Source organism: Panthera pardus, unplaced genomic scaffold (assembly GCF_024362965.1).
Source record: "Panthera pardus isolate Hobbes unplaced genomic scaffold, ASM2436296v1 HiC_scaffold_16, whole genome shotgun sequence".
Lineage (NCBI taxonomy): Eukaryota > Metazoa > Chordata > Mammalia > Carnivora > Felidae > Panthera > Panthera pardus.
The window spans coordinates 44,559,786-44,576,002 of record NW_026526721.1 but is presented as its reverse complement, the minus strand read 5'-3'; the positions used below and the strand labels follow the sequence as shown (position 1 = coordinate 44,576,002).

The 16,217-nt window shown below is 35.5% G+C and overlaps 1 protein-coding gene and 1 non-coding gene across 7 annotated transcripts in view; both read right to left on the bottom strand.

The window, feature by feature from the left end:
* EPHA6 (EPH receptor A6) overlaps window positions 1-15,662 on the bottom strand; it is an 858,920-nt gene extending 843,258 nt beyond the window's left edge. For 4 of the 6 annotated variants that reach the window (XM_019448105.2, XM_019448107.2, XM_019448106.2 and 1 more), the window contains exon 1: window positions 15,143-15,662. In XM_019448105.2, coding sequence (XP_019303650.1) covers window positions 15,143-15,521 — 379 coding nt within the window. In that variant the 5' untranslated portion in view covers window positions 15,522-15,662. The remainder of the gene's footprint in view (window positions 1-15,142) is intronic. The other 2 variants (XM_019448109.2, XM_019448111.2) reach the window with 1 other exon arrangement.
* On the bottom strand, window positions 1,894-2,000 carry LOC128777566 (U6 spliceosomal RNA). The gene has a single exon (XR_008422784.1). It is a non-coding gene; the product is annotated as a U6 spliceosomal RNA (small nuclear RNA).
* Window positions 15,663-16,217: the final 555 nt, after the last annotated feature.

Below are 16,217 nucleotides of genomic sequence, written 5' to 3'. Positions count from 1 at the left end.
TAAGAGCTATTTTAAGCTTTTGAACAAAATACAGTAACTCAAGCTAAACATATATTTATTTCAAATATATTCCATTCCCTACATATGACAGTCATAAGCATTTAATACAAGATATCAATCATCAAGTCAGAATGCTGGAAGGAAGAAGGGGAGAGGAAGCAGATGCTCTCTCTGTTTCCCCATGAGATTGGAAGATAGCTCTCATCCTTCTATGGATTGCCATATACTTAGTTTAAGAAGAAATACACATTAATTGCCAAAATACTAAAGTAGTGTCCAAGAACAGGACAGCAAGCAAATAACCACACCTCTCTTCCTTTGAGTACTTCTGAGGAACACAGACTCCTCCTAAGCCAGCTATTTCTAGTAGGCTTTTATTGGAAAGGGAGCATCCCAAGGTGCTTGAGAGCACAGATAACTGACAGAAATAAAACTGCCTGGAGTAAAAGGAAATGACTGTATTTAATTGTATTCCTTTCTTATTGTACCACGTGGGCTCATTTTTTCCCTTTCATAAAATTTCCAAAAGTGAAAGCAATGATGCCACCTCTTCATCAAATGTGTTTTTTTTAAAGGAACATTTGTTACTCTAAGCAACAGTATTCCTGATAAACAAATGACACTTATACGCCTAAGAGTGGTCCGCATGCTGCAGTGTGCCCTATTTTACAACCATTATAAAGGTGGACTGGGATAGCTTGCAACCTCCAAAATACAGCCAAAAATATAATCTGAGTCTGAAGCTTTCCTTATGAGATGATGCAGGATCTATTTCCTGACCCTGGTAATCCCAACCAGTTTGTACGAATCATTGTTCTTTTCTACAATTTCTCCAAACCTGGAAATGTTGCCATTCAAAATATACCCTTCCTAGAGATTAATTTGTCAGTGATAGCATGTGACCAAATTAATCCTGTTTGCAAAAAATCAGAGAGAATGTAAAGTCAGCTCTTGGCTGGATATCAGGCAGCAAAGAGAGAATAGGATTGGTGGCTGCTACCACAAAATGTGTTTGAAAGCTCAGAATGATGGAGCTATAGAGGTGCTGGGAAATGATATAGTGTTTATCACCCAGGAAAAAGGGGATGAAGGCAAACAGAGCCCCACCCCATTCCTTCATTTTTGCTAAAACATTCCCCCATTTTCACTTCAGCTGGAAACTATAGCCAAATCCCTGACTTCAGGGCTCATTTCCATGAGCAAAGTACAGGTGGCCAAGCTATTCTGTTCATTCATAAAAATGAAAGTGAAGCTAGTGTGTTTAAAGCATCTGAAACAAGATTACATACTGTTAAAGTTACCACTTTCCCTTTTACTTCTCTAAAATCCATTTCTTACACATTTGACCTGTATTTCCTGATGAGAGAAATAGCACACATAGCAAACACAGAGGAAGCTTTGTTTCTTTTCTTTTTTAAATTCTTTGCCCTCTATAAATTTTCTGTGGGAATGCTGTCATGTTAGATGGATCCATGCTGCCTCCTCTGAAGGGATTAGAGACTCGTTTTAGGACTAGATGAGAATAAAATTCCTGACCCAGCTGCTTTTCTTAACCACCTACAAGAATAGGGCAAAGTTTCTGCAGAACCAAACCCCATTTCGCTGAATAGCTAAATCTTGTATCTCCAGGAATTTATTTTGAAGGGTGGTTGATTATCTAACTGTTCTTATTTTCTCAGAGAATTTTTACTCCTATTTTCTATTATCATTTTTCTGGAGTGTAACAGATTTTGATAAAATTGTGCAGGTGAAGTTGGGGTGATCAGTTAACATCTCAGTCATGCAAACAATATCAAATAGAATGGCAGTCACCATCATTTTTAAACTCTCCTCTTGTCTAAGCTAAACTGACCCCCGAATCTACACTACACTGTTTCTTTTCTTTTTTTTTTTTTAAATATGGAACGCTTCACGAATTTGCTTGTCATCCTTGCGCAGGGGCCATGCTAATCTTCTCTGTATCGTTCCAATTTTAGTATATGTGCTGCCGAAGCGAGCACTACACTACACTGTTTCTTACAAGGCTTCTTTCCTGGTTCTCCTACCATCTCTCCAATGTTCTCTTTTTAGTAGCAAAACAGACTTTTCCACTGTCTCACACAGAGGAATTTGGGGCTCCTATTGATTCACATGCCCTCATTTAAGAATTTTTTTCCAGGGATACCTGGGTGGCTCAGTCGGTTAAGAGTCTGACTTCAGCTCAGGTCATGATCTCACACTCCGTGAGTTCAAGCCCCATGTCAGGCTCTGTGCTGACAGTTCAGAGCCTGGAGCCTGCTTCGGATTCTGTGTCTCCCCTTCTCTCTGTCGCCCCCCTGCTCACACTGTGTATCTCTCTGTGTCTCAAAAATAAAATAAATGAAAAAAAAAATAAAAAGAAAAAAGAAGAAAGAAATTTTTCCAAATAAAGCAAGTTATGTCTCTATAAGGACTCTTCTATTTGGGAGCATGTATTCTGATTCCAATTTTTCAATTTTATAAATAAGACAGAAAAAATCCTTGTATATAAATGTTAGCCTCTTTTCCTATGCATTTCCCTAGAATTTAAATTCATGAAAACAGAATTAATGGATCCAAGCATACGACTATATTTCAATATTCTGCTTAATTGCTTTCTGGAACATTTTATATCTTCAAAAGAAATGTTTGTTGTCACAGCATCATTAGAGGCAGGATATACTAACCTGAAGACATAACATACTAGAAAATACAGTTAAATAGGATGTGCAAAGATTCTCTACACATTTAAAAAAAAAAAAAACTCAGAAAATTAATCAAGAAAAAGATCAATAGACATAATTCCATAAAATTGTAAACTTCTCCAAAAATATTAATTGTTAAGAAATGAGAGCTAGGGGTGCACCTGGGTGGCTCCATCGGTTAAGCTTCTGATTTCAGCTCAAGTCATGATCTCGTGGTTTGTGAGTTCAAGTCCCACATTGGGCCCTGCGTTGATAGCTGGAGGCTGCTTCAGATTCTGTGTCTCCCACTTCCTCTGCCCCTCACCTGCTCACACCCTCTCTCTCAAAAATAAATAAAACATTAAAAAAATTTTTTAAGAAAAAAGAAATGAGAAGTAGGGAAGAAAACTTTGTTGCTTTTAGCTAAGGATTTAGCTTTAGCTCTTAGTCAAATTCTTAACCCCCATTCAACTGTTTTCTAGGTTTTTTCATCCAAGGAGTTTTTTAGAGCTAAACATTACAAGATTGTGTATGTATGTGTGGATTCAAGATAAAGTTACACTTGCAGTAAAGCCTCATGAATCTGCTTTTGTGTCAGCCTCATTCCATGTAGTAAACATCTCTACACTTGAGCATACCTTTTGCTCCCCCTCTTTTCCATCTACAACTAGGTAAGTATCAGCCATTCTTGTTCATGTGGATATTCATAAATGGGCTTAGAATGATTTAGATTTAAATTGGAAGGTAAGAAACGCCACTTCAGAATAACTTCTATTAGTTGTAATTCTATAACTGACTTTTTGCCAGGAAGCTTATCATTGGTATATAAAATACTATTGTAGTCATTGGCAAATGGACATCTTATTTCCCAACTGCTTATTTATCAATGTGTACATCAGCCTTCAGAAGCAATCTTAAAGGGAAAGGAATAGTGAGTGGGAAAATTTGAAGGTTGAAACCAATCTTGATATCCAAATATTAATACATTTATTTAAAGACAAACTTGGAGGAAACACCTGGAGTTAAAATGACATATATAAGTAGTATATTAAGAATTTATACGTAACAAAAGCAAAAATCATAATCATTCCAATTTAATAGCTAAAAGAAATAAATTAAAAATAGCCACTTCACATGGAATAGTTGCTACTTTTACACTGAAAGAATTAAGTGCATGTTTTTAAATTGGAAGTTGAGAGCAACTGCACTTAACAGAATAATCTTGGACTTGGAGAATTAATATATATCAGTGACAAACATATTAAAAAGGAAATTTCTCTGATTTTTCATTATCTTTACAGGTACCATATAAGCTTTGTAAATTCTAGTGCCACATCAGGGATAGAACTTTCCACTAAGCTACTGGTGTATTTGGAGAATGGGATCCATGTATAAGCAATGTGTGTGTGTGTGTGTGTGTGTGTGTGTGTGTGTGTGGTATAGTGTTTATAAAATCATAATCTTATATAATTAAAATATTAAACCTCAAAAAAATCATCAGTCTAGTAAAGTCCGGCAACAAGTTACATTCTGACAGCCTAGGTCAGCCTAGCCTAGGTTCATCTCCTGTGGGCGAAAATACTTTGAAGACTTATGATATATGACATATACTCTGGCATAGAATCAAAATAATTTTTATGACATAGCAATAACCATATTCCAGGTATTGTATAATGGTTAAAGGAGAATATATTAATCCAATTATAATGTGCCTTATAAATACATTTACTTTCACAAGATAGAAATAATGCCTATACTAGCATATTGTAATAATAATAACAACAAACGTAGATGCATGCAAAGATATGAGTAATCCATTAGGCTTATTGGCAGATCTCTAATTTTTTAATTAATTAAAGTCCAGTTTGTCAAAAGATCTATAATTATTTCAATTAATTGTTTTTTTATAAGTACACCTTTATGTTGGAGGGAAGATGTGAACCACAAGACGTTAGATTTGAAGGGTGCTTTGGTGGTTCAGTCGGTTAAGCAGACAACTCTTGATTTTGGCTCAGGTCATGATCTCACAGTTAATGGGATCAAGCCCCACATTGGGCTCTGTGCTGACACCGTGGAGCCCGCTTAGGATTCTCTCTCTCCCTTTCTCTCTGTCCCTCCCCCACTCTCTCTCTCTCTCAAAATAAATAAATAAACTTAAAAAGATAAAAAAATAAAATGTTATATTTGAGAATACTGTTGTAATTTAGAAACTAAATTGACAGTTTTCAGAGATTTTGACATTCTAAATATACAAATCTAAATGTCAACAGCTAATCATGGATAATCTGCTATTGATTTTTCTCTGTTTAAAAATACCATGTTCTGGCAGCAATTTCTATTTCTATGTGTTTCTACAGGCACATTGTTCAAATATGAAATCAATAAAACAGCAATTTACCTAATTTCTTTAGATATTAAAGCAATTTCAAAGTTATGAAACACTGCTAAAAACAAATATTTAATAGAGTTAGGGAAAAGAATTATATAATAAAACAAGTAATTAACATACTAGGAGATGGAAAGAACCTACAAAAAGATTTTTAATCTTTAAATTAAATATAATATAAACCATACAGGTATTTCCAATTTTGCCTTCATCTAAAGATAAAATATTCAGTAGACAAAATCATAGTAATCCATTAAAATTTAGATTTTGTCGGTTTTATAAAAGCAGCCACCATCACTAAATATATTTCTTAAAGAACCTGATAAAACTCTATTGAAAAAGCCAAGTTGTACCACTTAACTTAAAAGTTTTATGCTCAATGTAAGATATTACTTGGATATTTACTTTGCATTTGTATGTAGAATAAATCTTAATCTTTAAGTGCATAATAACTATTCAAAGTAACTTAAAAATTGAAGTCTCTGGGGCACTTTGGCTCAGTCAGTTGGGCGTCCGACTTCGGCTCAGGTCATGATCTCATGCTCCTGGATTCAAGCCCTGCATCGGGCTCTGTGCTGACAGCTCAGAGCCTGAAGCCTGCTTCGGATTCTGTGTCTCCCTCTCTCTCTGCCCCTTGCCCTGCTCATGCTCACTTGCTTGCTCTCTCTCTCTCTCTCAAAAATAAACATTAAATTTTTTTTAAAGAATTGAGATCTCTGGAGCAGCTACTCATTTTAATTCTCTTAATAACTTCATATATTCATGATGATGAAAACTGATAAATGTGAAGCTCATTTTTATTTTCCATGTGTGACTCATTTATTCGTAAAACTTGATGTTATTTCCCTTCATTTTATATTTGCAATAATAGATCACTAATGTTTAACTGTCTGGTATTTCTCTTCAATTTCATAACATTGTCCTTAAGGTCAGGAGGCAGATCTTAACTTATCTCATTTCTAGCAGTCACATAAAGTCATGGCCAATATAGGGAATGAATATTTATTTTCAATGTTTCCATATATCAATCCATAGACCCTTAAGGCAGTACTTTTATCTTTTCATCTCTGTATACAATAGTTCATAGATGTGAACTTATCTATGCAACAGCTAATCCATATCACCTTGATATATAAATTAATGCTTCACTTATTCAATAACATATAAATGGCCTAACTAGATCTTAGGCTCTCAGAAGTTCCTGGCAATAACCTGCCTTTGTATTTCATGTGCCCAGCACAGTGAAAAAAAACAAAAATAAGAGTTATCAATATATTTCATTTAAAAATTGGATGAATGTACCCTTATTGTTGAACTAGTTTGAGAATTCTAGAAAAAAATAAACCATATATATCTAAGTAATAAAAATATAAATGAACAAATAAAAAATCCAAAGGTAACAACAGCTATATTCCAATCAAAAAGTATTTGAGGACTTTATTATAGAAACAGGCTAACAATTTCATCTGATTTTAAGGCTTCACTACATTTTTAGGGGAAAAAAAGCTTCATTTAGCCTTAATAAGCATATTAAAACTTTGGAATACTAACCTTTAAAATAAATTCTTATATTTTAATTCTGCTTTACTAGGTAATAGGGCTCTGGAAAATCTAAAAAACAACGCATACATATATAGATTTCTGATCCTAAACTAGTGAGTATTATAAAGATTCTTACACATTTAATTTTTATTAAACAAAGAACCAAACTGATGCTTTTAATAACCTTGGTGAACTACAGTTTTTTTAACCTATAAAATGAAATCATTATACTATAACACTGTAAGATAGTAAGTTATTGCGTCTACTACAGATACATTTTTGCTCTAATATAGTATCATAAATATAACAATAAAATTGGAGCATGTTAATTTTTACTTACTTTGAACTATACTAAGCAATATGTTTTAACAATAATATATACTTCTGAAATTTTGGGTTTCTTTTCAAGATAAAAATTGAGATCTCTTCCTGACTGCTTCCTCACTAAATTATGTGTGACAAATAGCTAAGTTAAGGGTGAACTTTCCTCATTAAATTTTCTAGTATCCTAAAATTGTCCTATTACCCACTTGTCTTTTTGTTGCTGTTGAGACATACTAATTAGTAACAAGTGGACCAATATAGAAATTTTACTTAATTTTGAAAATTGACAAAACTCTCATGATTTTTGCCATGCTAGCTACTAGTTTGCTCAGCTCTTTCCTGTCACACTTAATGGCAGCTACTACTTATTTTCACTTGCATTCACAAGATAAACATTATCTAAGCATACTTTAAATTCAGAGGTAGTGTGGAGGGAAATTTGTAGTTTTGGGTTTAAGTTTTAGCTAAGACTGTTTGTCATCAATGGGCACTTCTCTACTTGCTGAGATTAAGGAATCTAAGTCGGAACTTTATGAGAGATGTATAATGAAAGATTCCTTAACCAACAGGTTTATTTTTTCAATAGAGCCATAATTCATCTCTCTCTTCTATCCCTATTTTTCTTTCATTTTGGTGTCTGTATAAACTATGGAACTACTGAATCATATTTAAAAATAAATGTCATTGTCTAAGCTATCGATTTTTAGAATAGCACACATTGTTCATTTTAATTCTCTATACATTTAATTTATATTATATTCAACAATATTAAAGTATCATCTCTCAGCAACATAACAAAAAAATTCCTGTCTTTTAAAGTAAAAACTAAGGTGATATTAAAATATAATTCAACTCAAATTTCAGGGCAATTTCAATTAGTTTTGATAATTCTTACTTGGAATACATACTAATGTAATACTTTTCATTTCTAAGTACACAAAATATTTCTATTGATTAACTTAGTTAAAATATACCTATTAATAATTATCATAGGTAGGAAAATTTCCATTTGATCATTTTTTTAATTGTGGACAAGTGTTTTATCTTTATTCTACATATTACACTTTATGTACTAGAACGTGTTTCTCATTGCGATGCTCATGTACCACAAAATATAAGTATCATAGTACAGTACAACCTGAAAGAATATATAATTATCCTAGTCTTATGTTACTTGTAAATTAGCATAATAAATAAGTTACATCTATATTTACACATACGCTTACTTTTTATCAGCTCCAGAGATCCACAAAGATATCTAACATTACAAGATAAAAATAACATTATTTCCACCCCCTGAATATCAAATTTTTAAGGAGATATTATCTTGTATCTCCTATGATCAAAAAGTAAGTATGACTTTTACACCTGAAGTTATGAAAGGAAATATGAGGAAGAGTGATGACTTTTCAATTTTATGCAAGTACAGGTCATCAAACAGGCCAACAGTTAGAGGACTCAGTAGTATCCTAGGAAAGTAGCTGAAGTATTTTTCAGGACATGGACTGAAAATACACACTTTAACCTTAATTCTCACTCAAAGTTCAATTAAAAGGTATGCTTGCTCCTATTTGAAACTGGCATCTTCAACATAAATTACAGTTTTCAATAATTAGTCCACCTTAAAAAAACAAAATATGCCAGCTTGAACAAAAGCTCACTCCATATGTCAGTCTGTGGAAAGCCATTAGGTATATGAAATATGTTTTTATACCATGAATATATTTTTAAGATGTATATTTATGCTTTTTCTTATATAATTAAATATATACCCATCATAAAACATTAGAAGATTCTTGTGAAGCAATTTTATAAGTAAAATGTGTAAAAAGGTTGATAGTATTTTATTCCCTTCCCTCTCTCCCTCATAATCTCATTTACTATAAAATTCTTCATCTTATAAAAATCACCAAGTAATTAAAGATGATTCAAAGATATACAACATCAACAGTGCAGACTGAGCTTCTAAAGAACAGAGACTGTACTATAATCATCAATGTAGCCTCAGAACCTAGCATAATTCCTGACACAAGCAAGATGCTTAATGATTATCGAGTGACTCATTTTGAGATAAAATGTAATCTTAGATATCACTTTCAAATAAATGATATATACATGTTCTATGAGGGTTTATTGTCAGTACTGCTATACCTTATCACATAACAAACGTGTTTTCAAAGTTTTTCTAATCGCTTTTGTACCTCATTTTAAGGAAACAAAATGTTCCTGTCAGATCTGGAAAGAGACTGGAAACTCCTCATTGGGTCATATTCTTTGGAAGGGAAACTTCTCCTTTATCCATTATAGATGGCAAGTAAACACCCTATCAAACAGAAGGCCTTCAATAAATATCTTTTAAAGAGTGGATGTTTCCTTTCAGTTATAATATTTATCATTGAAAACTGAGGCTGTATATTACATAAGTCAAAATGTTTACTGAAAGGAAATAACTGTAACAGTAGCCTTTTTTTCAGAAAATTTTAAGCAGTAAAGTAAAATTTAAGATTTACTATGTTTGAATATATATTTAAGAATATTTGGAAATGTTTAAATGAAGCTTCTCCAGAGTATGAATTTTCTAAATACAGACTAAATATATAGGACTGTTAAGACTTTTTATGATTCTATATATTTAATAACAGCACCTATATAATATTATTAAAAGGGAATTCAAACAATTGATAATTAACTGGTCAAAGAAATTTGTTAAATGACATGCAATTTACTATTGCTTAGTGGAAAGTATGTTCCTTCCCTCATTCCTGCCCCCAAGAATATCATATAATCACCCCTCCTGTCCCTGTCAAGTATCAGTAATTATATGGCAAGGTAATTTTTATGGGGAGTAATGAAAAATTTGTTTGGGCCCCTTGGTAATAAAAAAAAAAAAGATATAAATGCTGAATATCTACACTTATTTCTTTGTAAAGATAAGATGGTCCCACAAATTCTACTTCCAAAATGTATCTCAAATCCGTCTTCTTTTCCCCATTTCTGCTACCACCACTCTAGGCCAGGCCACCATAACCCCTCTCCTGAACAACTGCAACAGACCCCTAATTCTATTCTTGCCATCTTCCAATCATTTCTTTGTTCATCAGCCATAATGTTCTTAAAATGAAAATTGGTTAAAATCTCTCAAAAGCTTCCCATTTTACCTAGAATATTATTAAAACACAACTCATTACCATGACTCCTTTTCTTCTCTGTGGGATCTGGTTCCTAGCCATCTTTCAGACCGCCCACTGTGCTACTCTCTTGTTTTTCAGTGAACTCCAGTCACACAGGACTCCGTTCTTCAAATGTGTCAAGCTCATTTCCTTTCCAGATCACTGCCAAGGCAGTTCTCTATACCTAGAATGCAATTCTTCCCCTTCCATACTTCTACATTTTTTCTCCCTAGAATTTGGCTCAAATGTCACTTCCCCAGTCTAATGAAATTATAAGTTGATCAAAATGCTGTAGACGTAGTATATCAAATTATATTGCACACTTCAAATACATATTTTTTTATTTTAGAAAAGAACATGGTAGATGCATAAACAACTTAATCCTTCTTTATAAATTTAGTTGGATTATATTGTACTTTAGGCAAAGTCAACCCATTTTGATTACTTAACTATATGTACTGATCTCTATCAATTTACGCTCCCAAAAAATGTTGAGTCAAACACAAAGAAGAAACTTCTATTACTGCTAACTTCTATTACTGCTGGAGTCTGGTTGATGTACAGTATAAAGTACAATCCATTCTCTTGCCATCTGGGACAAATGCAGTATGTACCCTGAAGTACTCGGGTGTGTGAATAAAGGTAGAGACTGACTGAGATGTGGTGCCTCTGATGGGGAAAGATCTTAGGAGAAGGAAATACAAGAAATACATAATGCCTTTTGTACTAGTTTATGCTGGCAATAATGAGTGAAGAAACAGAAGGATTCTACTCTAATATTTTTCTTAATATTTAATTTTGTAACATGAAAGTAATACAAATTCCATACAGAAAAGCTTGAAAATGTAAAAAAATAAATAAATAAAAGATGTAATGGAAACATTAATTTTGTCTTGTCTCCTAGATATGTATTTTTTCCTCTTAGGAAAATCGAAATAAAACCATTTTATTCATGTTACTTCTACTTTAAAGAGACCCTTAAAGAACACTGTATAACTTTCGTGCATGAAAAAGTTTTTAGATACACTTTTATCCCAAACCCAGAGCAAACAATACTTAGATGATCAATACATATCAATGACATTTTATCTTTCTACTTTGAGTACTAATCATAATGACTAATTACACATGATTTTTTCTGATTTGTAAATGTATTATAAAATGACACTTTAGGTTGTTTTTATACTTATAGGTAATAAGAAGGCATGTGATTACAAACTCCTGCCCCTTTACAACCATGAACAGCTTACCCCTGCAAATGAATTTTATCTAGGTGAAAGGTATTTTAGAAACATACTTTGTAAATCATCCAGTTTCTCTTATTTAACAAAGTTTTTAATATTTTCGATAAAGTTCACTCAAACTTTCTAAAAAACTTTCAATTCATCCCTTTCTATAAGAACAATATTTACTTTTACAGTTTGTGAACAATACTGATGGAAGTTCAACTAATTTTAGGCTATGACTTTTCTTAAGCCGATATTTTTCTGCTCAGGTATGTTAACCTGTATTCACATACAACTCAGGGGATTTTACAGTCAATGCATTCAAATTAAGAAATTCAGTGATAGTAATGAGTCAGACTACTGTTTTGCTTGTTTATTTAATTTTTCCTAAGTATCCTGGAAAAAAAAAAGATCAATTCACACAATCTTTGTAGTAAAATGAGTTCACTAGACTCTTGTATGCGAACCATATTTTGCTTTAATCAATTACTTTAGTCTCTGATTAGTTTTGGAAACATGATCTGAGAAATAAATCAACACTTTTAGGCTATACAGTACTATTAGCTAAAACAGAGTAATCTTCGAATAAATGGACCCCTGGTGGCTACTAACCACTGTAATTGACAGACATGGTTACTTACATATGAAATAAGATTATGCTTTATATTCACCTAAATGCCCAGTACAGAAATAAAGCTTATAAAGAAGATAAAATGTTATTTTTAAATTAAAATTGGTATTACTTAATAAATATTGTGGTTTTAAATACAGAGAAAATTAATGGAATATGAGAAATTTGAACACAAATCATGTTTTCACTTACTTAATCAGATGAAGTGATCTAGGAAGCAACTCTACTTTCTGATCGATTCAAGGAGGTTTAGGTAATAGGAAGAGAGCGTCAAATTGATTTATTTTGTCTTTATAGTGCAGAGCTTCACATCCAGTTAAAGGACAAGAGATGCTTCTTATAGTCAAGTTACTCTCAGTACCTTGTTAAGCATCATATTAAAAATGAAGTAGTTCACTTTTTTGTCATTATCATCATTTTACCCTGGCTAAGTAATAGAAAAACGGAGAGGGAAAGGTGAATCTACTCACCACGGAAGATTTTATATAATTTGGTAAAAATATATAAATAACATTTAAAAAATTACTTTGTAAATATCCTTAATCAGAAGACAAATTATATAAAAATGAAATTTTACCCTAACAAATTTTTAAAATAAAATATAAATTCCATTATAAGACAAATTACTAGGAAAATAAATACTACCTCCTTAAAATTAAACATTAATCATATTACTAATATTTACTATCATGTGTATAACAAATCTAATTTATGTTTTACATTATTCTTTTTATATTGTACACATACTGTAATGCCCCATATTTTCAATGTTAAAAAATTGTTAAGGAATGTTTTGATTCATGTTATCTAATTCATGAAACTACAAATTAAAAAAAATCTCCAAAATGTTAATAACATTTTGAAGTCTGACATTTTATTAACCATTAGTGTGATGATTTCAGTATTCAAATATTATCCTAAAGTAACATAAGGCTTAACTTCTAATCACTATGAATTTAGGCTGTATAAACCATTTTATAAGCAATCCCTTGTGTCTGATAAAAAAAATCGGAGCATATTTCTCTATAATCTTCTGTTGAAGAACTCTAAATTTTATCCAACTTAGCCTTTAGGTACAGTATTGTTCAAGTGTAATCTTATGCATAGCCTGCGTTTCTATTATAATAATAAAAATTCAAATTAAGATCCTCCTTAACTGATGGGTAAACTAAGTAATGTTCACAAACGTTAAGCGAATTGACACAAACACACATATAATACATATATTGGTAAATATTTTAGGTAAAATGTATTTAAAAAGCATGGGAAACTCATAAAAAATAAAAATTACTGCAAGAGGTTAACAAATAACTCTTCAATGCCCTTAAATTTAACATGAATATCTGAAAGGTGGTATTTTAACACTTGACACATTTTGGTAGAATGGCACTTTAGTCACTTGGAGATTCTGATATGTGTTTTATTTATGTTAGTTTCCCCAGGGCCCAGTATGGTAACTGGTATATCATAGATACTTAATGAAAAACTAAATGTTGATTTAGGGATATGATTGCATGGAAATAACTGTTAAATATTTCTAGTAAATGAGTCTACTGTGGCTACTAAAGACATGTATACTAACATACTAAATATTAACACATACTATGATATAAACGTCTGAGTTTCTGATCATTAAAAATCGTTGTCTCCCCACAAAAAAAGTCCAAGTAAATAATTTTATGCTATTTTTTAAAACCTTCTATTCTTACAGAGGTATATTAAGTAACTACTCCTTCAATATTTAATGCCAATTGCCCTTGAAAACAAATGAGGAATGTGTGTGAAGGTATACACCAACACAGGCAAGTATTGTACTATAGGTGGCACTTTTGTGACAGATCTTCAAAGACATGACAGTTATGTATGATTTCCAAATTTACATATGCATGTATGATTTCAATCTGGCAGGTAAAAAAAAAACCAAATAATTAGGAAAACCTGTCAAAAGTAGCAGCTGTATAAATAAGAACAGAATTCTTATTCTGAATAATTATATTTCCAAATAAAATAAAATGGTCATATGTTTATGACACAAAAGAGGGCTGTGTTGTTTTACTTGCCTTCTCTCTACCTTCTCATCCTCACAAAGCAAGTGCACACTCATATCATCTGACCTCCATTTTTATATCTGCAAATTATTTCAAAGCCTTAGATGTTAAATTGTAACTATAATTGAAGTTTTACATTTGAGGTCTTTAGAAACGTGTGACATAACAGGTGACATATTGATGGTCATCACGGCGCCAATGAGAACATCCAGCCAGGTACATGCTGGAAAACTTTTATGGTTGTTCGCCACTTAGTTCAAGGAATTTAGATTATGCAGGTGATATTTTTACAGAACCTTAAATATTCACAGCAGATATCCAGTGAGGTATGTCTCATAAAGACTACTGAATAGAAGGAAAGAAAACGTTCAAGAATTCTCAGTGCTTTCCATTGTGTAAACCTGACTTTCACTTTTCACACACTATACAGTTTCACTTTACCACTTTATCTACCAAAGTCTTCCTCCTAAAAAATCTGTCAGTGACTCCACTTTACGAGTAGGATATTCACAACTTGGAAATTCACACTTAACGTTTTTTCTCCCCGCGACCCCCCCCCCCCCCCCACCTCGTCACGGCAATAAAGAAACCACAAAAATCTGGGCATCTGGTCCAGGAATAATTTCCAGCAAGTCTACATTCGGTCTGGATGGGCTAAAGGGGTTGCGGCTGGGCGAGGGCAACATAGCTACCACAGGCACAAGGCTGGTATTTAGTCACAGGGTACAGCGGGAGCTATCCGCTTTCAGGAAAGCAAGTGAGAACCTACGAGTAACCGCGCCGTTAGCCACAGCGAAGAGCCAGAAGTCCATTAAGCGTATGCCACGGAGCCTGACCTTCTGGGGAGACAGCGCTGCGGGGAGCGGTCCCGCGGCCGCCAGCGGTGGGACCCAACTGCTGCTGATGCCCACACATCCGTTTAAAGACATTTGGGAGCAAAAGGGACCGCAACTCGGGAAGGTTGCCGCTCCTGGCGCTCTGGTAAAGGGGACAACAACCTCGACCTCCTCATGTGGCGAACCCGAAGAAGCCTACCCCGGGACAAAGTTACCTGCAGGAGGCGACCAATGCACCGGTCGTCAGAGTACCCGCCTCCTCCCGCCCCCCCTCCCCCTTCTCCGCCCCGTCCCTTACCTTGGTTGTTGGAGACGTGACTGCAGTCGCCTGGCCAAGCTGTCAGCAAAGGCAAGAAGAAACCAAATTGCAAAAGAAATTCCCGGACTTCGCAGCCCCCCATGGCTCTCCCCGGCTCTCTTCTCCCACTTAAAGAGAAATGACAGCAGCGGGACCAGGTGTCCTGCGTAGGGTAGGGGTCCCGGTCCACGTCTTCTTCCTCCTCCTCTTCCTCCTCCACCCGGCCCTCAGGAGGTGTCCCGGGGCGCCCCCCGCGCGAGGCCCCGGGGGCAGGGCACGAAGGTCCAGGCTGCCCAGGTGCAGACGCAGCTGCTTCGGAGGAGGACGCTGCCTGCGGCGCCAGGGAGCTCCTGGCGGCAGTAAGGGAGCGGAATTGCATCCACCACCGTGTCCCGCTCGCGCGAGGACTATTCACTTGGGCCCGGGAGAGCGCGCGCGCAGGAGCGAGCTCGGGCTGTGGTTTGGAGGAGGGGAGCGAGGGGGCGGGGGAGGGCGCCTCACGGGGGGGAAGTGGGGGGAGGGACGACCAGGTGCGGCGGGCAGTTCGGCGGCCCGAGCGCCTCTCCGGACTGAAGTGGGCACTTGCAGAGCCAAAAGCAGGAGGCGCAGCAGTTGTGAACGGGCGCGGGGACCGCGCGGGCACTCCTTCGGCCGGTGTGGCGAGAGCTAAGGAAACGAAGTGGCTCGGCGGGGCCGCGAGTGGTCCGAGCGAGCGAGCTACGTGCGCGCTGCGCCCTCAGCCCCTTGCCCAGGTGGCAACGGCAGCGGCTAGCACAGAGGACACCTCCGACTCCGCCGCGTCCGCGCTGAGCCTCGGCCTTGGCAGCCTCTTTCCGGGCATTTCTAAGGCCGAACTTAGTCCCCCAAACACTTTGCTTCCCATTTCGCGGCAGCAGCGCCGAGCGTGTTAGGGCTAATCAGCCCCTGACACCGTTTCTCCCTGATTTCTCCACATTTCCGCCGCTGGAGGGGGTGAGTGCTGTGGGCAGGCGCTCCCGGTGTGGGGCGAGCCTGGCGGCGGCCGACCACTCCAACCGCTCGGGTCGCCCAAACTTGCCCACTAGGGCGAGCGCCT